This window comes from Sturnira hondurensis, unplaced genomic scaffold, assembly GCF_014824575.4.
Source record: "Sturnira hondurensis isolate 20B ecotype Veracruz unplaced genomic scaffold, ASM1482457v3 Scaffold0022136, whole genome shotgun sequence".
Taxonomy (NCBI): domain Eukaryota; kingdom Metazoa; phylum Chordata; class Mammalia; order Chiroptera; family Phyllostomidae; genus Sturnira; species Sturnira hondurensis.
The window spans coordinates 2821914-2847249 of NW_028094767.1; the positions used below are offsets into that span (position 1 = coordinate 2821914).

The following is a 25336-nucleotide window of genomic DNA, read 5'->3' on the forward strand; positions in this document are numbered from 1 at the left end:
CGGGCCTCTTCACCCTGGTTTCTCACTTCAAACACCGTCCCTCAACTGCTGCCTGAATTCAGCCTTTTCTCTCCTTCCCCTCCACTTTGGTTGCAGTCCAGATGCTCACTATGTGGCTTAGGGCAAGGCAACAGCCTCCATTCTTTCCTGCACCTTCTTCACTCCAGTTATGCTCCAAGGAGTACTCAGAATTATCTTTCTCAAAACTACATTTGATCGGGTCATTGTGCTAATTAAAGACCTCCTTTTGATTTCCATCACTTACAGCATAAAATCCAAGTGACTTTATTTGGAAAACTAGATTCTCCTCAGCATGGTTTCAGCCTTCCTGTAGGCTTCTGCTCATCTACCTGAACCCCATAAAATCTAGCCAGATCCCCCGCCCCCCAGACCTTTGTAATTCTTAGACCCAACTAAAATGTTCCCACCTCCAGAAGCCTTCCCTAACTTACAGCGGGGGAGTCAACCACTCCCTCTGTTGTAACCAATTGTTCTTTTTACACATTTCTCTTAAACCATTATATTTGTGGATTACATAGTCTCTGATTCTGCTTGCTTTTGATTCTCTCACTCAATTTTGCTTCTCTCTCTCAAGGTAAGGAACTGGATCTTCTAATGCCGAAAATTACTTGGAATTTTACTTTAGGTAAAAAAATGGGAAAAGATATAATAATCCAAAGAAGATTAAGGAAGAGGCTAGAGTGTAAAGCCTAGAACATAATAGGTACTGAAAATGCTTGTTTAATGCAAGGTTTAAAGGAAAATGCATGTCAACAATAAAATATAAATAATGTATTGCATGAGATCTGAATAGGGAATGATAACTATGTCTCAGTTTAATTAAGCTCAGTTGTTCTAAAATGCTATCACAGGAGGCTATTTAGAGACATTAGTCCTTATTGCTCTTGCCTCTAGAGATCATTAGTGAATGACTCAGTCATTACTAAATGACTTTTTAATTATAGTATGCTAGTGTTGAATAACTGGCTAGGTCATTGCAGTACTTCTCTCTTGTTATATGATTCTATTCATTTTCAATGTTGGCTAGTGATTCATGTTATACTATTATTTTTTATACTTAAAATCATCATCTGAGAAAGTGCTTATTGATTTTAGAGACAGGGTGAGGAACGTCAATGTGAGAGAGAAATAAGTGGTTGCCTCTCCTATGTGCCCCAACCAAGGACTGAACCCACAACCTAGGGATGTGCCTTGACCAGGAATCAAACCTGTGACCTTTTGGTTTAGAGTACAGTGCTCCAACCAACTGAGTCACACAGGTGAGGCTGTACTATTATTCTTTAATGACCAGCCAGCTTCGATATTAGATGCAAATATTTGTTTTAATAACATAGATACTCGATTATTCCAGACTCAGAAGGGTAAGTGAAACTTAGCAGAAAGTTAAGATGAGTGGAAAAAAGGCAAAAATGAGCAAATAATCATTTTAGATTTTTGAATCTTGTGTTGTGCAGTACTTATATTTGCCTTTATAGGTCTTCCATATGGGTGAAAAAATGGTTTTGGAATTTCAAACTGCTAAAATTAAAAGATTTATTAAAATCAGAGTATTTCAATGTTTTTGGAGGTATTGAACTTATATATTAATTTATTCAAAAGTGTATTATTAGTTGAAGATAGCAAAATCTGGATCTATTCATTCATTTCGCACACTTGATAGTTTCATCTTGCATCTCTTTTGTCCTGGGCGTTGTGCTTGTGTTTTGCTTAGGCGTTGGGGAGAGAGTGAACACAGTAACAAAAGTCCACCTGTATTCTAGTGACAAGAACCAGTAATGAAAAGGAGTCACAAATAAGCAAGAGAATATCAAATAGTGATAGATGCTGTAGAGGCAACTGAACAAGGCCACATGTGGAGAATCACTGCTGGTGTCTTCAGACGGGATGGCCAAGGCACCACATTTTTAAGTATTTATTGGTCATCTCCCACATGCTAGGCACTGTGGCACTACATACTAGAAAATACAAAGAATACTGATAGCTAATTTTATTTCAGTCTTAACAGAAATAAAATATATGTTTAGAAACCTGCAATTATACCAGAGCATGAATGCTGCTATTGGCTATTTCCTCTGAGCTGCATTGGATCCCAGAGCAAAGAAGAAGGTAACATCATGTCTCCCGGACAGTCAGGGTAAAATTCCAGGAAGAGAGGAAATGACCTGAAACTTAAAAAATAACTCAGAATTACCAAGATGGTAAAGAGAAATGATAGAACTGGGCTCTTAAAATAGAAGAAACATAAATAATAAAGGAATAGACATGGTATATGTGAAAGATATGGATGGTTTAGTATTGCTGGAGTGTAGAGTGTGATGGTACGAGTGTGTGTGTGCACATTTACACACGTGTGCATGGGTAAACATACATACAACAATGCTTGTGTGGGCAATCTTAAAGGAAATTGGTGTTGAAATAAAGCTAGAGATACAGGCAAGACCAGAGACATTTGAGAAGCCCATGCGTGGCAAGGTAAGGAATTAGATCTTTTAATTCTAAAAATCATTTGGAATTTTACTTTAGGTTAAAGCAGGAAGAGATAGGCTACAGGCTTTTTATATACTGAGAAGATATCAAAAGACAGTTAAAGGAAGTGAAAAATAAAGTTTATCATTATCAAATCAAATTATTTTATATTTTAAATAAAATATTCTCAATTTGCTTGATTGAGAATATTTTAACAGTCTTAAAATTTTATTCCACCTGTTATGGCGATATTCCACCTGTTATGGCGATATCCACCTGCAGAACCATACAACATTATTTTTCTATCTAAACTGCATAAAACTTCATTAAAATTTAGGCTAAATTTAAAAACCTGAACTTTTGATGAGTGGGTCTGTAAAGCATAAAGATTTATTTGCCATAGCTTGGTAAAGAGGAGAGTAAAAGTTTGGACAAAGAATACTCCAAATAAATCACCTAATATATAGGTTTTTATCCTTTTGATTTATTTGACCTAAGAATGACACGCCCCACCCTCGCCCCCTCACCAGCTTAGTGCTGCTGATGCCCTTCACTTGAAAAGACCATATTACCAAGCAGAATACAATGTACACTTCCATGTAGGCAAAGTAGGTGAGCTTGCGGCCACTTACAGATACTGGCTTCCCAGCCACAGTGCGGCAAGTGGCGTGGTGGTTTTAAAGCAAAGTCTGGTTTTAGGGCAAGTGTGCTCATTAAGAAGAACAGGGCTTATGTTGAAAATCGAGCTATGGCAAAGCACTCTGAACCCTTGGAAGCAGAGATCTTATAAAAACAACAATCCTAATACGATTTCAGTAGAGTTAAAAAGATAGGTCAACATTAGAGATACAGAGAACAAACCGATGGTTGCTAGGTGGGAGTTGAGGGTTGGGTGAAAGCGTGAAGGGATTAAGAACAAACTGGTTGTCACAGAACAGTCACAGGGATGTAACACACAGCATAGGAAATACAGTCCATGATATCGCCATAACTGTGGATGGCGTCACATAGCTACTAGACTTATCAGGGGGATCAACTCATAAATTATACAGATGTCTAACCACTCTGTTGCACAGCTGAAACTAATATAAAATAATATTAAATATCAAATGTAACTAAAAAAAGTTATGTCGACAAAATTTGACAATAGCTTTTTTTTTAGATTTGTGCAATCTTAAAAAACAAAAAAAGCTGTGCCAAACTCTACCGAGGAAATGTTGCAGTAACCCAGCCTTCACAACACAAATGTGGAGACAGCTTGATGCAAGGGGATGTCGGGAAGGGTTCAGGCTGCTGAGTTATGGAGGCAAGGGCGCTGCATCACATGTCACTGGTAGAGAGAGTTGCATGTTTTGCACAAAATGTAATGATGCTAAAGATGGATCTCTTTTGTTTGTCACCTTACATTTGTATCTTTTACACAAAGACTGGGAGAATTGCCTAAAAGCATTTCCTAGGCCAAGTAAGTGTCCAAAATAAAGAAGGCAGACATGGGCAGTTCACTCTCCTTCAGACTTGCTGCGTTCAGCTAGGCTACTGTGCTTTATGTTCAGCTGTTGTCATTTGGGGAAATCATCTTTTGTGTCCATGTTACATTGACATCATTATTCTATTTACAGTTGCATATGAGGTGATTTGCATTATGGAAATGTAATGTAAGAGAAGGAACTGCATATGCATAAAACTCAAAATCCTCCAGCTGATTTAGTTAGAAAAATAATTTTAAAGAACCATCCCAGACAGGGATGCAGACCATATGAGTATTTCAGTGTCCAGCTGGTGTGTAATGTGTGCAGTGCCTCTGGCTCCCAGCCTTCCCGGTAGGTGCTTAGTGAATATATGATGAGTGAAAAAATGAGTCAATGAGCAGCTCAAAGCAAAAAGAAAATCCTTCAGTCTGCAGAGGTGACTCAAGGAAACACTTGTCCTCACAATTGGACTCCTGAAGTACCCAAGTGCATGTTCCCCATGTTTGACCTCCAGCCTAGAGCTCTGCATTGCTCTTTTCTACAAACTGATAAGCTTCCCGACCTAGTCACACAGCTCGCTTGCCTCAGCTGGTTAAATGCCTATCTGTGCCTGGCAACAGTGACCCTCACTGTGCCATTTTCCACTGCCATAGACCACAGGTCCAAACCAGAAAATGACCCAGGAAGGAGCTTGCTGAAGAGAAGCAAATGGGTTGGTTAACTGAGGCAGCAAACCCTTCTGCTTTATAGAGTTTTAATCAACTCCCAGGATCTCCAGTCTTCATTATCATGATGTGAAGGAGGCAGGGATGCCTAGGGGTCGCCTTCACTTCCGCATAACAGTCTCTCATTACGATAGGGTTTCTCTTTGTATTCTAAAAACATATGTACTTGAAGATATACGTACTTGAGAGAGAGAGAAAGAGAGGGACAGAGAGAGAGAGAAACATCGGTTGGCTGCCTCCTGTATGTGCTCTACAGAACGACACTCCAACCAACTGACCCACCTGGCCAGGGCTCTCTTGGCATTTTATACTGATTTGTACTTGATTTCATCTAATTAAAAAATGTGCCGCAGAGCTGGGGGAAGGGAAGTGAGAAACAGAGTGACCCCTCCTTCTTGCCCTTACTCCCCACCCTTCCTTCTCCAAGGGTGGTTGAGGTCTGGGGTTTGCATTTCCTTGTTAAGGCTGTTCTGCAGTGTGCTTCTGTGGAAGCCTTTCCAGGTTTTCCCATGATACTGAGATCTTGCAGCACTGAATCACTCTCAATTAGTCTTCAGCGAGCCAAGGCTGGAGGGCTTGTCACACATGCCCAGTCTCTTTCCTGTTCTCCATTCTCCAGTAATGTTCTGTGGATTCATTGTGATTTATAGTCCTGAAGGGAGCCAGGTCTGCAGCATTTTCATTGAATCCAGCCTGAAATGTTGTTTGTCAAGCTTCCATTTATAGCTTGGAAAGTTTTTCCCTAATCTACTATGCAGAAGCATGATATGTCTTGTCCCCTTAATTGTGACCCCTGGTTGTATGGCTACATGGGAACGGGGGACCCACCCATTTCTTCCAGGGTTTAGCCTTGTGCAGTACCAACCCAATATTCAATATATGGAAGTGATTACTGGTAATCTATATTGAAGATAGTTTTTGATAATCTTATTTGTGATTTTCATGAGAGATGATTCATTCATGCGCATGTGTCGTAAAGTGGGAATTTTAAAATACAAAAAAATAACAAATTAACTTGCTTGTCTTTCATCTCCTGGTTTCACCATTTATTCTCTATAAACCCATGATTTCAAGGTTTTTATTTTTTCTGGAGTCAATCAGAGGTTGTAGAGGAGAATGTGCTTTAGATGTGTTTCCAGAGCAGGGCAATGTCTTGTTCATATTCAGGGCTCCAGTCCCCAGCACAGAGGCTGGAATGTAGGAAGCACTTAATATAGGGATATGTTTGAATTAAAACTGCAGTGAATTAAGGGGCTGGGCCTGGAGAAATTAGGAGAGGGCATAGGCAGGATGCACAGAAATATCTGGAAATCTGTGGAAATCTATAGGATTAGACACCAGCTGATAATTCAGACAGGGATACATAGGTCAGAGTAATATGCAGGCCTAAACCAAAGAGGTGGTGAGAAGACAGAGGGTGAATTAGAACCACACATAGAATCAAAAGCATCTGTAATGAGGCAGGAAGTGAGTGCTTTGGAGCCAGTAATATGCAAGGGGCAGACTATCTCAGTTCCGAGAAGAAAAGACTTTCTGTGAGGCACTGACCTATGCATACAGGATTTGCAGCTTTGACTTAACCTCCGACTGCCCTCATTGATTCAGTCCACCCCCTCCCTGCATTCACGCTGCCTCTGTTCATCTAGGCTTTTGTCATGTTTTACATGAACGACTTCAGTTGCTTCCCATGTGGCTTCAATTCCATGACTGGCCTAATTCAGTCCATGCTAGATAGAGCTGGGTAATGCACCTTCTTTGAATTTTGGTGCCATATTCATGACATTGTGAAGTTTCCATATTAATGTTGTAGAATTAAACAATTGGCCATCGTTTTTCACCAAATGCTCATTGATAATTTGCCACCAGATGCCACTGGATTACCCGCTATCACTGAATCAGCTTTGGATCCCATACTCAAGAAATTTGCAGTCGGACTGGTGCCTCATTTTTCTCTACTCCCTCCCTGGCTTGCTGTTCTTACTGTTCCTTCAGCTGTTCTGGTCTCCTTGCCCTTCCTTCACTCAGCAGGTGTGCTCCTGCCCAGGGCTTTTGTCCTTGAAGCTCCATCTGCCTGAAATGTTCTTTCTCTGAATCTCTGCATGGCTTGTTGCCTCACTTCATTGAAGCTTCAGTAAGGCTACCCTTTCCAGTGGACTTCTCTAAACATATCATTGACATACTACTTCACTATTACTTTTTCCTGCTTTTCTTTTACTTATAACCCTTAATATATTGATTTGCTAATATGTTAACTTTCTGTCCAGAAAGTATCCAGCCAAAATGCTATGAAAAATTGAGAAGTTTATTAAAGAAGATACAAGAAACATTGTACATAGGACAAAGACACTTTAATCCTCTTCAAAGAAGGCTCTTTCGGACGTCATACAGTTGTCTCAATCTCCATCAGCTACCTTATTGTATGTACTTTTCTGAATCTCATCAGTGGTCTGAAATCTCTTGTCTTACAAAGGTGATTTTAGTTTTGGGAAAAGGCAGAAGTCACAGTGTGCCAAATCTGGGCTACGGGGGGATGAGTCACCTGGGTCATTTGATGTTTTACCAGAAAGCTTTGCACCAGATGTGATGCATAAGCCAGTACACTGTTGTGATGAAGCTGCCAATCACCAGTTTCTCATAGCTGTGGCCTTCCGAATCATCCAAATAGTTTCTGTGGAGGAATGTGCAAGCTTAATGCAAAATCTGATGCATATTTGTTGCTCTACTTGCTCATTTTGAATGCAATGACCACACAGTACATATACTCACTCAACAGGGTCTACCACTCCCACTGACTAGTACAGTGAAGTCATCATTGTTCATGGTTGCACATTCCAGTCCACTCCTCTTGGCTGCCTGGTTACACTGATGTCATGCAAACTGTTCTTATTATATCAACAATGGCCTGACTTTTTCCAGACAGACCTGGTATATGTTTCCCCTATAAAAATGTGACTTCCATGAGGATGGAGATTTTGCCTGTTTTGCTCCTTGCTATATATCCTTACATCCCCAAAGAATGTCTCACCCATATTGGGTGCTGCATAAATATTCTTGAATAAATGACTAAGGGAGGACATACGATGCTAAGTAACCAATGGTGAGGGAAGTCGGAAGGAAGAGGCAGTTTATTCCAGGAAGATGAAAGCATTTGACCCAGGTTCCAAATAGCGGAAATTATTTAAGCCTGGAAAAAACCTGAGAATTATGATTTATAGTCTTATGTTAAGAGAACATAAGAATTTCTTTATTGCCAACTATTTTGAACTCTGTTATTTTCTAACAACTCTCAAATGTTTACCATATCACCTGGTTTCTCTCTCTCTTCATTGAGTATACTTTTGTGTAGCTCAAAAGAACATAGGAGATTGGAGGCGGGGAGGGGGGGTGGGGGGTGGGGGAGGGGGGACCTGGCCGATTGTGACTCACTGATGCCTCTAAGGGTGTCTGCTGGGCTGCTGGTCAAGTCTCGAAACAAGGTTGTGCAGCGTGCTCTGTGATGCGACCCAGGTCACCGGGTCAGACACCAATGCTCCGCCAGGACTGTGGAAAGTTCTTCCCTTTTTTAATTGTACATAGAGAACAGTTCTTTTTCAGACACCTCTTCGTTATCTTTGAATTGAACAACTCTTTGCTCTAGTATCTGAAATACTTTTCATAAGGCAAGTTACTATATTATTATCCTTCCGCTGAGAGCCAGTGTAGGTGTTAAACCGCTACTTTTCTTTTTCAGCTGTCAGGAGATTGATGAGAGTCGTTAGTCTCCGTAAACCATTTTAAAGTTTATTTGCATTTTCCTTGATGAAAGACAAGCAAAGGAAAATAATTGCACTTTTCCATGTTCATCGGGGTATTCTGAGAGCATTCTGCCGTCAATTGCAGGGGTGCGGTACACAAGACACATCATGCGTTCCTCATATCTGATTGCTTCACATCTTAAACTCTGTCCCGTCCCTTACAAACATGAGATTTAATATCCTCGGATGGATTCTTATCCTTGTTCTCCGTTATACCCTCTTACAATGTTTAATGCTAGAGCTTCAAATGTGAAGACACGATGTAATCTTATTTTACACCGAATCATATAAATTTTATGTGCAAATCTTTCTCTTTGCAAGGACAGGAAAATGCGTTTGTGACTGATTTTTCCCCTCTCTGCTGACTGATGGAAAATGGCAACAATCGCTGCAATTCTTCGATACCGTGTCATATCACAGCCACAAAGCAATTAAAAACAACCCTATGGGCACCCAAATTAGAAGACAACAAACCTGCAGCACAGATTAATTATGTCACCGTTATTAGCTTTTCCACAGGACTCTTGACTTTACAAAAGGATTCACTACAGATTTTCTTTAAATAGTAAGCTCCACTAGTGCATTTAAGATATAATTAGATCTGCCTAAATTAGATTTGTGCATGTTTCAGGAACTGATTCATTGCACAAAGAAACAGCAAGCCCATGTTTGCTTGGCTGCACGAGGCAAAAACAGCAAATGCACACATGCTCTATCCAGAAGGTGCCAAGCGTCCAGATGTTTGGGCAAACCTGATATTTGACCATGTGTTTGAGTACTTGTCCAGATGCTCAGTACAATGCATTTGTGGTTTGGAGACCTTCTAACACAGTAGGAGGAGGGAGGCACAGATCTGCTGAGAAAGTCCCTATCTTGCTGAAATCAATCATGGCAATCCCTTCACTGGTCGTGGCTGGGCACTTTGAGAAATGATCACCTTCAGTGAAAACTCTGTGGATGCCATTCATCCCTTTAGTGAAATGGAGAGGTAACCCTTTTTCGATGTGTTGAAAGATCTATGTTAAAGGCCTAAAATGGGTGCTTTAAAATTAATCTAGAAGGTATGAAGTTGTTCAGCTGAGAAGAAATACACTGTAAACAGCATTGTTCTTATGAAATAGGATATGAAATTCTAAAATATACAAATGCAGGTAATAAAATCAAAACAAGTGCAAACAAAGCTCCCCGCCAGAGTTTAACCCGGAAGGGGGGGCACTCCCTTCAGTAATGTAATGCACACCAGAACAAGTGAGCTGGGCTAGGAGACGCAGCTTTACACCCAACTGTTCCCCCGAAGGTCAGGCTGTTGACTGTTTACACAAGAGTATTTGGAGTTCTTTATACAAAGATCTTATAGTGGTCTGAATTGATATACCTACTACTGGTAACTTTTCAAGTGGACCCTTTATAAAAAAAAACACCTAGCATCCTTAGTAAAAGGGGGTAGGTATCATTTGCATATTTGGAACCAAAAAGGAAACTTAGACATCAGTACTTTATTTACTGCTGGAAAATGCATTTCGGTTAGACCTGCCAGTCTTGATTAAGAAGCACAAGAATGACCTTGCTGGATGCCTTGAAGACAGTCCAGGTTTTCAGTCAGCCAGCCCATTGAGCCCTGGCTCTGCCTGATAGTGGGTACATGACCTCGAAACTTAGTCATTCAGTAAAATGGGAGGAGAAATATTTACATCGCAAGTTTTTTCCTTTTAATGAGAAATCAATGAGTCGTAAATGAAAATTACTTAAAAAATGCTAGCTCCCTTTCAGCTTTGAAGAATTGACAAAACGTAAGAAATTAGCACCAGCTTTGACCTGTCCTTGGCATTTGGACACGTGGCTTTGATCTAGAGTTCATTAGCTTTACCCCAGAGTGAGGGCAGAGCTCACTCTCATGAGGTTCATGGTTATTTCTGCCCAGTGCTCCACTCAGAAGAACTTATGAAGCCATGACATTGTCATCAGATATGTTTATAAAAAACTATAATAATAAAAATCTGTTTCATTAGTCATCAAAAATAAATATGTATTGTGAACACATGCTGGTGCTGAATTCATATCATTGAATCAATTTTAGTGCAAAAGTTGCCCTAATTAACAGTATTTGTGGTGAGAAAACGCTTCCAAAAATACCTGTTTTCTTTTAGAAAAGTATGATATTTTCTCAAATGCAGCATTTTCAAATATGTCACTGCTCACCTGTATTTGTGTCTTTATTACATCCCAACATATATATGGAAGAGCCAGTGATCATAATGTTGGCTAGCTTTCCCTGTACTGGAATTGAATCCTCACAACTTTATGAACTCGTGTATATTATTAGCCACTTTGAACCAACCAGTAAACTAAGACACAGAAAGTGACTTTCCGAAGTCACACAGACAAAAAGTGGTAGAAGTGCATTTGAACTCAATGGTGTCAGTCACATTCTAAGTCTATGCTCTGCTGCTTCTGTGAAGAGAAATAAGGGAACCTCACACATACCACCTCGGTTCATACGACTGGAAAGAATAAAAGAGCAAATTAACAGGGGTAGTCACTTAGCTTGTAACTGAGGCAAGTCGGTTACAAGTTTGCTGGTAGCATTGGGAACATGACTCCAGGTGAGAACGGGAGAGCCTCGCCTTGCGGTCCAATATGGAGACCTGAGGACTCTAGGGGACCACAGGAGGTGAGCGAGACCAAGTCCTGTTGTGCTGGTGCTGCCAAGGAAACAGGTGGGAGGTGTGAGTGTCGGAGAGGGCCCTGGGCAGTGTGTCCAGGGGCTGTCTGTCTGGACCACGCTCCCTCTCAGGAATGTGGGCTTTATTTGTACAGAAATAGAATCAGAGTTAGAACTTAGGAACATCTTTTATTTAACATGTTTAAAAAACCCAAATGGGACAGAGGTATGAAAAATATACAATTGTGATGTATGATTTATATATAATTCTTTTAAATTTGTCCTTTATTATACTTGTGTCCAAAAGAATACAAAAGTGGCTTAACTATAAATTTCTGCAAACACTTTAAAAGCCATCCTTATTACTATTTGGACAGCAATTTTTTAGATGGGCTTCATCTTGGGGACTAAAATGCTGCTGGCCAGAATTGTGCTCTATGAATTATGTTTGGTTAGATGTTCAGAGGGTAGACAGATTTTGAAATCAGATGAGCTACCTCACACATGCATGTTAAACGAATAAATAAGAGATTCCCTAAATCATTAGGATAGCCCTTATCTTTCCCCAATATCCTGAAACTGATTGAACCCTTATGACATATTATGTTAACTATGTTATTAATTTCTAAAGAATAAAAAGGCCATGTTTCATTTTTTTTGGTTAAACATAGTTTTGCGAAAACCAATGAAGAAGAATAACATCAGTACAATCTTTGACCTGCACTGCAGTCTGCATATTTCTAGGTAGTTTTTAAAAAAATTTATTTATTTATCTTTAGAGGGGAAGGGAAGGGAAGGAGAGAGGGAGAGAAACATTAGTGTGAGGTTGCATCTCTTGCGTCCCCTGCTGGGACCTGGCCTGCAACCCACGCATGGACCCTGACTGGGAATCGAACCACGACCCTTTGGTTCATAGGCCTGTGTTCAATCCACTGAGCTACACCAGCCAGGGCTCTAGGTAGGGTTTAAGAATACACCTGGGGCTCAATCACATATGGACAATATATCACCGTAGCACAAAAACAGGAGGATAAGCAAACCCTCTTCCTATGGAAAGTCAGGTAGCAACGCCTTTCCGAGAACATCCGTCTGCAGAACCTACCACCTTGCTCCAAACAAAGGCCTCATTTGCATCAAGGGACTAAATTTGAAAATATTCAGGACGGAAAAAAGATACAGAAGTGGCAAACAGGTATGTGAAAAATGCCCACAGCACTAATCATTAAGAAAACGCACATCGAAACCACACACCTGTTGGAATGGGCATCATCAGAAAGACAAGAGATAATGCATGTGGCCAGGGTGTGGAGGAGAGGGGACCCCTGCGCCCTGCTCCTGGGAATGTAAGCTGGTATTGCCACTGCAGAAAACAGCATGGAGTTTCCTCCAGAAGTGAAAAATAGAACAGCCCTATGATCCAGCAATCTCACTTCTGGGCATCCACCTGAAGGGAATGGAATGAGGATCTCCAAGAGGTATCTGCACCCCCATCTGCATTGCAGCATTGTTTATAATAGCCGAGACATGAAACAAACTAAGTGTACATCAACTAATGACTACATAAAGGAGCTATGATATATATAAAGAAATATTCAGCTATAAAAAGAGGGCTATCTTGCCATATATGACGCCGTGGATGGACCTCCAGGGCATTATGCTGAATGAAATAAGTCAGCCAGAAAAAAGACAAAACTTGTCTGATCTCATGTCTGTGTGGAATCTAAACAACAACAACAAACAGCAAAACCCCAAACCAAACTCACAGAAACAGAGTGATTAGTGGTGTCAGGGGTGAGGGATGGGGGAAATGGGTGAAAATGGTCAAAGGTTACCAGCTTCCAGTTATAAAACAAATTCTGAGGATTTGATGTACAGTGTGGTACTGGAGTTGACTGTACTGTACCCCTGAGAGCTGCTCTAGCTTAAAAGCCACTGCCCTACAGATGGTACCTATGTGAAGTGATGAGGTGTTAATTAACTTTATTGTGGTGATCATTTTGCAGTATATACACATATAAACCATCACATTATACATCAAATTACACAGTGTTACATGTCAATTATATCTCAGTAAAGATGGCAACAAAAGACTGAGGGACACGTGACAACATCTACATCGTCTACATTTTTCTTCTCAAATGCACTCTTCTTACTAAACTGAGCGATTGTTCTGACATTTTAAAATCAAGATACTAATCAGCTTTGAGCTTTTTAATAACATGAGTTCCTCTGGACTATTTACAGACTCATCAGCAATGACTGAGTTCATATTTCATAGATTCAGAGGACGTAAACCTCGCATTTTGGATTCCTGATCTGGTGATAAGAGAAACGTTTTCGTGGCATTCCTGTGTTTGATGTACGCATACCATGTAGCACTCATGGGTCATCCAGTTTTTCATCTTCCCTAGTCTAACAATCAGATTTCTGTTTTCACTCCAAAATTCCTGGCTGTGGTTCTGTATATGAACCTAAAAGCCAGCTGTGGCTGAGACCTTGGGTGCAGATCACTTGTTAGCAAAGGGGTGCGTGAGGCTAAAAGGTCGCTTGTGACCCGGATGGAAACCTTATCAGTGGAACCAATTCCCAGCGTGCTTTTTGGTCTGTCTGTTCTCCTTGAGTTGTGAAAGAGTAACCTTAATTGAGCACAGTTTGCATGGAAGTGAATTGGAATAGATTTGTTCCAGGCTCAAAAAAAGATCTCCTGAAAATAGGACTGAGACTCAAAGTTTTGGTAACATCCAGCCATCTGAAAATGCAGGTGAGAAGAGAAGCTGCTCTCCACTCAGGTTATGGTAGTTGACATCTTTCAGTTTCCTCCTTCAAGGTAAGAATAATTTTCTTAGAGTAAATGTTTACTGCTGTACATAACCAATGTCTGTTTTTTCAGGGCAAATAGCCATCTTACCGTATTCCCTCTTTCTCTCTGTTCCTTTGTAGTTGACCATGTTTTACAGCTGACGTGAGTTCCAGGTGAGAGGTCACTCAGACAGTTCTGAGACTGTCAAATCTGGTATTTTTGGACTAAGTGAGTGGGTCAAAATGTATGCAAATAAACCACACTTTCAGTCGAATGTGATTTGAGTATACAGTGTTCTACTTTAGTTGTAACAGAAAGTATAAGAGTTCAAAAGCCCAAGAATAATTCAAAATAAAATATCTTGGGATCTTTTTCTCATTAAGAAGTGGATCAAGCACTTCTGTGTGGTTGAGGACTGATGGTAAAATGTAGAATTTCTCACCAGGCAACTATATTAGCAGCAAAACTCATAATGTGCTTTTGGTTAAAAAGAGCATAAAGGAGTATTCTGTTCTTTTTTTAAAAATAAGGTGCTATATTCTCATAGATCTTGGCCGATTATACACATCTACTGCTAAATTGTGGTTATTGGAAAATGTTCTTTATCTTGTAACTTTTAGCAATGGAATGAGATACCTCATGGACATTAATTCTTCTTATAATTTATTTGTTATCATACTCATAGATAAACATCATTAAAACTGTTTCCAACTATTTACTTCTATTTATGATATAATTGTAACACCAGATATTACTATGTAATAGCAACCCTGAATATATCTATATATTTCTGAAGAGTGACTAAAGGTTAAAATGATAGGCAAATTTCTCAGTGATTTTTGAAACCTTTTTTCTGCACAGTAACATTTTTTCCAGGTAGAATTTTTGTGAGATAAAATGCATTTTATATATATATATATATATATATTAGTTTTTACAGTGCAAAAACTTTATGTACATTTTTGTTCATAGGTTTCACTTACCAGAATCAAGAGGCAACTGGAGGCCAGTTTCGTGTGCTCAGGGATGGTGGAAAACACTGACAAAATCAAGCAACCAAATACAAGGAGAAAGCTGTAAAACAACAAAAACAGGGAAATCTGATGAGAACCCTGCCTTATCATGACAGACTTAATTTCTTCTTTCTAATGAATTGGCATTGATTAAATCATAAAAGCTCTGGGAGGAACTAGCCATTTGGAATAGCAAAGCACAGTATGATGTAGGGGGCACTTGATTGTACCAGAGGGCAGCTCCACTGAGCTACAGACAGACCCTGCCAGGCAGGCTTCTCCCTCCATCCCATCCCCAGACTCCCAGTTCTGCCACCTGTCTGACCCCGTGTTGCAGTCTAACTTGATAACTTTTGGCTCCATTAAACAGTGAGTAAATATTTTACCTCATCTATTTTCTGGCTTGTTGCCTTTCTCATATTGTACATTTATTAGTGAAGAGAAAGTTGTGGGCGTGTGTGGCATGTGGTATTCAAATGTCCGTAATTTAGAATCTGTGGATTTCCCACGAATGCCGTTCCCAAGCAGGGGTCCTGAGAAATGCCCAGAACGTGTGTTCCTGCTCGGCTATCCTGGGAGCATGTGCAGTAGCCCCGCTTTCCTCAAAGGTGCAGAACCTGCCTCACGTTTAACGGTTCTGGTGAACAGGCAAGTGTTCTAAGAGGTTGTTAGAAAAAGCCCTGGGCTCATTTTCAGTGTCTGTTATTGTTCACAGATTCTCTTTGGTTATTTATTTATAACAATAATAAGAATAAAAAAGAAGGGAATGATTTCCTCTGATACACATTTTCCATTTCCTTACAGTCAAACTACCAGAGAAAGGACCCCTCCGTTGTCTGTTCACACACAATGAAAGGAAGCAAAAGTCAGGAGCAGACCTCTCTACCAATCAATATACAAAAGGCATTTATTCCTAGAAATACGGAACTTCTAAGGTACAGAGGGGCAGCTGAGTTCCCAAGGAAATGTCTAATAAAAAGGGAAGGCTCTGTTTTAAAGTTGAAGTGATTTATCCTGAAATGCAAGACTGAAATAAAACAAAACAAAACCCAAAGCAACAATACCCAAACTACTTGTTCTAGGCCATAATTTTTGCTTTTACCCATCTCTAGGAAGTTCATATAGTACTCTCCCTGAAAATATCAGTTTCTGTGCTCTTTAGTGCAGTATTGGAGTTCCTGCCTCCCCTTGACTTGCTTTGACAAGTCTTGCAAGTCTTTCTACTGCACTTATGAGTCGCCAAGGGCCTATATGGCCAAGGATTGATGAATTGTGGTTTGGAAACAAATCTGTCCTCTAATGATTTTTTAAAAAAATAAATAAAGTTTTATTGGCACAGTCACACCCATTTGTTTGTGCGTTGTCATGTTACAACTGCAGGACTGAGGAGTGTGACAGAGACAGTACAGCTGGTGCATAAGACTGACATATTTATGGCCTGGCCCTTCGGAGGAAGTTTCCCCCACTCCTAAGGGACACCCTGTATCCCTTATCTCTTTATATCTATCTCACCAGAACCAGAGTGAAAGTTCATAACTGCTCATAGCTTACATGCTGAAAACAATTCCCCACGTCCGTAGAGGGTTTTCCGTAGGTTGCCACACGGGGCTAAGCCCCTTTCATATGCAGTAGCCACACTGTCCTCGTGAATGCATGGAATAGAAATATCATTATTCCCATTTTACAGATGTGGAAACCGAGAACATTTTGTAACTCATCCAAGGTTGTACAGCAGGAGGAGTGCTCCTGTTCTGTCTGTCCCGGCCGCCTGTTCTGTCGGTGTTGCAGAATGAGCACGCACAGACGGCAGCAGCCGTCACACTGGGCTCTGCAGGGCTTTGTGGGCATCTCTCTCTCTCTTCACCGAGAGGGAAGTAGTTACTGTTCCAAACAGAAATCTCTAAAGAACAGGAGTTTACTAGTGAAAGCACCTAGTACACAATGTTAGTAACTACTCATAGTAGTTTTCGCTCATGAATATAATGCCTCAAGATATTTTAAATTATTAAATTGGTCCCAATGGACTAAAAATTACAAACTAGAAATTGAATTTCACTGCACCTATATGACCTGCAAACTCCCAATAAGATGAAAATCAGGAATCACTAAGGTGGTTTGGAGGATGATGTGGCATCGAATAAAGACAGTGACATGTGCTTCTCCTTTGGTGAGTACCTGTTATCTAGATGTGCCCCAGGAGTCCAGCTCACCAGAAAACTGTGGGGAAAGCAAGCACTGGATTATTTAACCACTAAGACACCTTGTTCCAATGGTAGCTATGTTTGTCTTCAAAACAGATCCATATCATGACTATGTTTGACGGTTCCTTCTTCATTAACCATTTTGTTTAATATTTTGACTTCATGTCATTACTTTGCCCGTTTTCTTCCTCTGCTGATCTTACCCTCCTGTCTAGGAGGAGCAGTTTCTGCACTGGAACTCGTCATTGCTACGGAAATCTGTCTGAAGACTACGAGTCAAAGACCTCTAATGCTCCGCTTTCTGAAGGGTATGGATGGACAAGTACACTCATTAATTCGTCCGTTCCTCTCCTTTTCCTTCCCTTAGCCACTCATCCATTTACCCAGTCAGCAAATATTGATTATGTACATAATATTAGGCTTGGCTTTGGAGAGATAACAATAAACAGAATTCTTTTCTTTTTTTTGCCTTTAGAATTTAGGATCTACTGAGGCACACAGAGCACTAAACAGATGTAAACAGAAATATTAAAATTCTGAGTGATTGTAAAGGTAGGGAAAATACAGGGGATAACAAGCACACAGAAGAGGAGGGGTTAGGCAGGACTCGTCGTACTTAATTTGTGGGGTCAAGTGCAAAGTGAAAATACAGGGACCTTTTTTGATTAAAAAATTATTAAGAATTTCAAGATGGTGACAGCAGAATGTGACACCAAGTGTGGGACCCCTCTAAGTGTTGGGCTCTGGGGGACGGCAGAGGTTGCACGCCCATGAAGCAGACTTGGGGTTAGGAAAGACTTTCTGGAAAAAACACTGATCAAACTCATCCCTGAAGTTTCAGCAGGAATTAGTTTTCCATATTGGAATTGCTTCATCCATGAGACAGTGGGGGTTAAGGCCAAGAGCAAGCACAGTGTCACTAAAACTCACTAGTTAATCAATAAATTAGAGTTAGCGAACACCTGCTAGCTAGCTTATCCTTTGGCAGTACAGGGAAAATGTAAGGTAAGTCATTCCTGCAAAATCGCTTTTGGTATAAGAATCATTTCAGTTCAATTGAAGACACCTACTGAGGCCCCATTGTAAAAGGCAATGTGCCAAGACCTACAGAGACACAGGATGAATTGAATTGATTCTTAAGCGGACTCTACCATTAAGGAATTTAATATCTAGTGCAGTGGGTGAACATAATGGATCATAATGAGGGGCTGAGGCAGATCTGTCCTGAGAAAAATACTAGAGTGACCAAAGTGGGGAGGATTCTACTTCATCAGATTGGGAGCAGCGGAAGCACATGAAAAAAGTCCTCACAAGTCGGTGGTGTTTGATAGTCTTTGTAGCAAGGGACACTTCTGGAGAAACGCTTTTCAGAATGAGGGTACAGTATGAGAAAGGCAATGAGCAAGAAAGTGAGGTAAAATATCTGCTCAGTGTTTCACGGAACAAAAAGTTACCGAGTTTGTAGCTTGGGGTCAGACAGGTGGCTGAACTGGGAGACTGGGGACATGCTCTCGGGAGAAGCTTGCATGGCAGGGTCTGTCTGTAGCTCAGTGGAGCTGCCCTGTGGTAAAATCAAGCTGGCAGCAGCTATGTTAGGGTGTGTTTGAGTATTTGAGTAGCAGTGGCAAGAGTAATGGTGATCCAGGTTAGGTTGCAAGGTAACTGGTAGAAATGGGAATGGAATAGAAAGGCAGACTGCAAGAGATGCTGTAAGTACAGGCGCTCCCTGCCTTTCATAATTATTAGATTGGGGAGTAAAGTTCAGAAAGAAGGTGTGACGGTGGGAAAGCCTGAAGTTTCCATACCTAGTTACGGGTGATGCTCCTTACAAGTCAGGAGGAGAACAGTCAGGAGGAAAAACTGATTCTGAGGAGAAGAAGCTATAACCGATTTTAGGCATCTACATAGATTGTGGACCTAGGTCTTGGGCACAAGGTCTGGTTGGAGACATGGAAGTACTTTTTTGATAGGGGAAGTAAAGGTATGGAACATGTTATCTTAAGGAAAGTGCGGACCAAGCATGCAAGGTTCAGGTAAATAAGCATAAAGCACAGTCGGGGAACATTTCCTGGTCTTGGAGGATGACATTCTGGAGAACAAAGAACACATTTGGCTGTGCGTTGGCTGTGGGGAGCTTTGCCAGAGACAGACTCTCTGGCTGGGGAAGCAATGGGTTGACACCAAATGACCCCACTGAGGTGACAGATGTGTCCAGACGTGTCCAGACGTCAGGCTCACTGGCCATGACATGGTGTACTGCTGGGGTTTGAGTGGGCTCCACTGACATCATCTTCCAAGGCCCCCCCCACACACATGTGCATGCTGACAACTGACCACTACCCTGCTTCCCCTCTACTGGTTGAATAAAAAGGGGAGCAGGGACAAGAGTCATTGGATGCAGGGTGTCTTAATTTAGGATCCCCAGGCCTCCAAGGGGTCTGTGGATAGAATTCAGGGGGTCTATGAATGCAGATAGGAAAAAAGTACATTTTTATTTGTCATTAACTATGGCAACAAACCATGGCAGTATTAGCAGTACTCATGACTTTGCCATTCATGGAAATCACAGATATTTTCATAGCCCACTTTACAGTTGTAGATGGATCCATAATTGTTTCATCTTGAGTATTGATTTTGTTCAGCACTACTTCAGGCCTATGGTAGTTATTGAATGCACTACTGGGGTTGTTTTTTTAAATGCATTAATAAAGAAGCATGCTGTGCCTTACTATATCAGAAACTTGTCTACTGTTTTAATAACAGTATGTCAACATAACTTTTTTTTGTAATCACATGTATTTCATGCATTTGAAAATATTACCCTGAGGAATGGTTCATAGGCTTCATCACGGCTGAAGTGTCCACGGCCCACAAGACCATTCAGGTGCCAGTGGTGGGCGGGGAGAAGGCCAGGCTGCGACCTGGGAAGTGGCTCCTTTCGGCGTGAGTCACCAACTCACTCAGGTAAATTTTAAGGTGAGTTTGAAAAAAAAGTATGGATATTTGTTCTTTTTCCACTAATCCTGAGCTCGCCTAAGATCCATATTCTTTCAAAATTATTCGGTAACAGCCGTTGGCCTTTATTTTGCCTGAAGCCATCATTTCTATTTGGTTTCTGGAGAAATTCTCTTTGATGCAGACCTTTTGCCTAAAGCTTCTTCTTTCGAAAGCGCTGTTTATTGTAAGAGGAGAAGGGCAGTGACGATGCCGAAAATGATCAGTTAAAAGGCCTCTAGACGTACTCAAGAAAACCACCACCACCTTTTCTTGGGGGTTAATTAAGGATCAGTTTGTCAGATTTAATTTGATGAAAAGGCTTTACTTGGAAATATCATGGTGCTTGCGGAGCAGATGATGTCCAGCTTCCAAAGCCCATGCTTCAAGCGTGGATTCATTTAGCGAGAATGAAAATGATATGAAACAAAGCATTCACAAAAACTCAGCTGATGCCTTGTCAGTTGGACCGTAGCCAGTTACACAATGTCATGCACACAAACACAACCCCAGCCACTCACAGGCAATTAAGAAGAGAGGCAGTGAGGAAAGGTGAGATGCGGCTGGAGTTTAAAGTGGACGTCTCTACCAGTGGAGCTCGGCGAGCAGGCAGGTTAGCAGCACGGGCTTTGTGGGCTGAAATGTCCACACCTTCCACCTAGAAGGTGCTGCTCTCTGCAAGTATTTGCTAGATTATCAGGTTTCCACGTAAAAGAACCATTAAGAAAGCTTTGGGAGAGGAGCGATCTTAAATGGGATGAAATCTTGAGATTAAAATAAAAATGCTAATAAGAAGTAGATATAGAGTTTTTTTTTCATGGAAGTAATTCTTCAAAAACAACTTCCAAAGGAAATTCGACCCTGCCTCTGACTCTCTATACATTTTTAAGTATTGCTTTGATAAATTGTGCACTTCAGGACAGGTGATGGAAGACCTCACAAGGGCATCACGGATTCTGACGGCTGGAGACATGCTGGCCTCGGTGGCTATAGGTGACCTACTGGTTGACATGGCACTTTCCTAGAGATCATGCTGCCTAAGGAAATTAAAACCTTATAGTCAGAGGAATGGCTGGAACCCACTTTTTATTTCCAGCAAATCAAATTTACCTTTCTTTCTAACCTTGGCACTTTGCAAAATGTCCTTCTTCATATTTTTTCCATAAAAGAAGGGCACTTTGCATGTGAAGTTGGTCCACAGCATGCCCCACCCCCCACTGCATAACAATAAAAACCAAACAGGGCATTTTTGGTGTCTGTCAAGGTGATTTGGAATATTGGATTGTAAACACTGAACAATTCTGCTTTTCAAGTGCAATAAAGCCTAAATATTCCCAAAGACGGTAATCAATAAATACTATCTCTGTGAAGATGTATCATCAGCTAACAGATTTAAAAAGTGAAATATGTATTACGTGTGTGTGGTGTTCAGAGGAAGTCTGAGGAAATGGGAAAGAGCAGTTTCTGCTCCCACAGTGCGTTGCTGTGGAGGGCTTTGTGCCAAGGGGATACACTGTAGTTCCAGATCCTCCCCTCAGAGCAGACCCTGGACCTAAACACAGATGGAGAGCACACTTAGCCTGATTCTCACTTCTCGTGGCTGGGAGGGTATCTGACTGAGCTCCTCTCAGGACAGGGATCAGTGTTAAAACATCACTGACAGAGTGCTGTGTGGACGGTTCTCCATGAACCCTTCCAGCATCCAGAGCTCTCACGGCACTTAAGGCAGCACAATCCTGTTACAGACGGCTCCACAGTGGGAAGACTATTTTCCCCTCTGAGTCAAGTCTCCTCACCCAGACCCTTGACTCATTGGTCCTCATTTGGGCTCTGGACTACGGAGGCCATGTACTCCCTCCTCTCTATGTTCCTCAGATACTTGTTTTTATCATGACTTCCCTGTCAGTCTGCAAATTAAGTCTACAAAACCCAGTTCTTTGTCTCCTCCGTATATGGAACAACGTCCAGCTTTGTCACTCTCCTTGTCACTGTTCTTTAAGTGTACCCAGTTTGTCCCTGCATCCCTCAGAGTTTGACTCAGGCCCATCATTATCCTCCTGTCTAAGAAAAATACTTAGCATTGAGTCAAGAACATAAAATATCTGCACTGTTGCTTGTTGCCAGGAAATCCAAAGTTGAACTTTTCACTGCTTACCTAAGAGCAAAAGTTTGGTTTCAAAGAAAACTGTCTTGAAGATATCCATTTGCTTATTTTCCTGTATTTTTCCTACCACACCACAGGATCTGGAGCAAACCTGACCATTGATGACCCGTGGACTTGGGCCTTGTTACCTTGATCGCTCATGGGATCCTTTCACTAAACTGTGTTTGATTTTTTGCTCTCTTCTTGAGGAATAAAAAGCATTCAATCAATTTATTATGGTATTTTAAAAGTTCTTCTGTAGTTCCTATTGTATTTGCTCAATGGGGTATCATGTGAAATTTCTCTCAGGATTTTATTACAAAAAAAATCTTTTTGCAATATGATGGGCAAATTGTTGGCCTCTTTAATTAGTTCATGTTGCCGGGTCTAGATTTATGTTGTAAAGCAACAAAGTATTGGTGGATGACATTGATAAACTTTTATTAATAAACTTTAATACCGGGGTGTATTAAACCTTGGTGTCTCTAGGCCACACTGGAAGAAGAGTTGTCTTGGGCCACAGGTTAAATACACAAACAGTAACGAAAACTGCTGAATGAAAAAAAGGTCCATGCATAGTTTTTGTGATAACTGTCACCACAGATAAGCAAAATTCCCCACAAAATAATCCTAGTTATTCAGTGGCCCTTTTGATAACTTTTTAAACTTGTTGAGCAGGTCCCAAGTTTGTGATCACTAATACACAAAATGTACATATCTATGTAGTAAAACTTAGTACAAAAATTAGTAATAAAACTAAGTAATGTTTTGAGTAAATTTACGATTTTGTGTTGGGCTGCATTGATAGCCATATAGGGCCGCATGCAGCTCTCGGGTTGTGAGTTGGACACCCCTGCTTTAATAAACCTTGAAAAATCAACAGGTGCCAAATGGTCAGAAAGAGGAAAATATTCGAGTTGGGAACTCTAGACTTTGTATATTGATAAGCTCAATTACAACTCCTAGGAATAATTTAGATATAATATGAAGCAAATGATTTAAAGTAAATTCAAAAGAACTATGATTTCTAGAAGGAAAAGATTAAGATCAAGAAACATGAAGCTATGCTTGTTTTCTGTTTCCATGGGTCTACCAGCTTATTATGTAAGGGAAATGGAATAGATAAAATATCTTGATTTCAGCAAAGCATTGGAAAGTGTTTTATAATATCTTTGAGGAAAAGAAAGAGAAATTCAGGCAGAATGATACAACTCTTGGGAGGGTTTGTATCTGGCAAAAATTCTCCAGAGATGAGCCACAGTTGTAGGATACCGTTCTGCATGGCGTGGGCCCAGCTCCCACTCGGAGATGCACAGGACCCATGCCCACGGATAGGTTCTCCTGTGGGGAATCAGGCCTCTGATGTGCCCAGGCCACTTTGAGTCTTGCTTTTGGTAAAAACTCCCTCACCTGGATTTGTGGCAAACATTTACTACAAAATAACTTCCTAAAATCCTTGCTAAACCTTCCAAGGACCAGTGTAACCGGTCCAACCACTTTTGCCCTTTTCATTTGCAAATACCCCTCTTCTGTGATGTGATTAGCAGCATTGGCTCCTTTGTTTGCTGTAAAAGGTAACCACCTAAAGCAACCTGTGCATAGTAAACGAGGACCATCATGTAATGTGCTGGGAAACCCAATAAAGGTTGATCACCGCAAGGGCCAAGGCTTTTGATCCCCTTGGGAGAAAAGCCATGCTGTCCCTTTTCCTCCACTGAAATCAGTAGTTCGGTAGTCCATGTGAATGTCCCATTTCATCCATAATGACACTGTGAGCCGGTGTCCGAATCACTAAGAACCTTCCAGGTGCAGATTCTTCTGGTATACATGTCTATGGATTAATTTTATTCCTGACTTTTGGCATCACCCTATCATTACCTTGTGTTCACTGTATTATTTCAGTCACAAATATTTACAGGTATTGGGAATTTAGGTATGGTCTATGCCTAACAGGGCATTCAGTTTAGTGGGAATACAGACCTTTGCTTATCTTCCCCACATGTATTTGGTTAGCTGATGCAAGTCCTTTCTGGGTGATATAGGGTATTTGGGATATATTTGACTAAATATGAAAGTGATAAAGATGTGGTTTTGGATATCACTACTCTTTACTCGGCATGGGAGCATCAATGCAGCTTGACGTTGCATTCTTTCTGAAGAAGCAAATGATACCACTGGCTCAAATTCAACTTAATGGAAACTAAGCCTAATAGACTTCTCTCACTCGGATTTCCGAAAAGTTATTTTTCATGATATTTTTGCTTTGTATTACATAATTTGATTCACTTATTCCTAGCATGAACTCCAACTCTCTACTCCAAGAATCTTCAAATATCTTAACACTTGTCTTCAAAGATTTTTTACAAACCCCATGGTTCATCTCTGGAGACTTCTCGCCAGGTACAAATCTTCAAAACAATATAAAACAGTTTCCAGTGCTTTGCTGAATTCAGAATATTTTTATCTACTTGGTTCCCCCATTATAGCAAACTGGTAAACCTATTGAAATAGGAAATAAGCCTAGTGTAGTGTTTCTTGCTCTTGTGAATTTGTGATGCTTTCCAGAAATCCTAGTTGTTCTTGTAAATTGATTAGAAATTATTTTCTTACTATTCTCTCTGAAATATTTCTAGTTGTTACTGAGCTTATCAATATACCAAGTTCAGAGTCCCTTTTGTTACTCTTTTCGACACTCAGAATATTTTCTTCTCTCTGGTCATTTAGCACCAATTGCATTTCTCAAGATCTATTAACATTTATTAAAAAAGTTCTTTGATTTCATCCACACATTCTTTGATACCTTATAACAAAATAAATCTGGATTTAGCAACACAAACTCATTAACAATGGCCAACAATTTGCCCATTGTATATTTTCATTTTCTCTCAACGACATTAAAAAATTCCTTTTAGTTTGAAAATCATTCTTTTTGATGAAAAAAAAAGGCAATAGGTTAGGATTTGGATAGCTCTGCCTTCTCGGTGTCACTGTAACTCACCAGTCCCCAACAGTAGGACTATATTATTTCTATTCCTGATTTTTGTTTTC

General features: G+C 40.5%; 1 protein-coding gene across 3 annotated transcripts in view; it reads right to left on the bottom strand.

Annotated features, from left to right (window-relative positions):
* KCNQ5 (potassium voltage-gated channel subfamily Q member 5) overlaps nt 1–25336 on the bottom strand; it is a 504767-nt gene that overhangs the window by 157893 nt on the left and 321538 nt on the right. For all 3 annotated transcript variants that reach the window (XM_037034317.1, XM_037034316.1, XM_037034318.1), the window contains exon 2: nt 14921–15011. In XM_037034317.1, coding sequence (XP_036890212.1) covers nt 14921–15011 — 91 coding nt within the window. The remainder of the gene's footprint in view (nt 1–14920; nt 15012–25336) is intronic.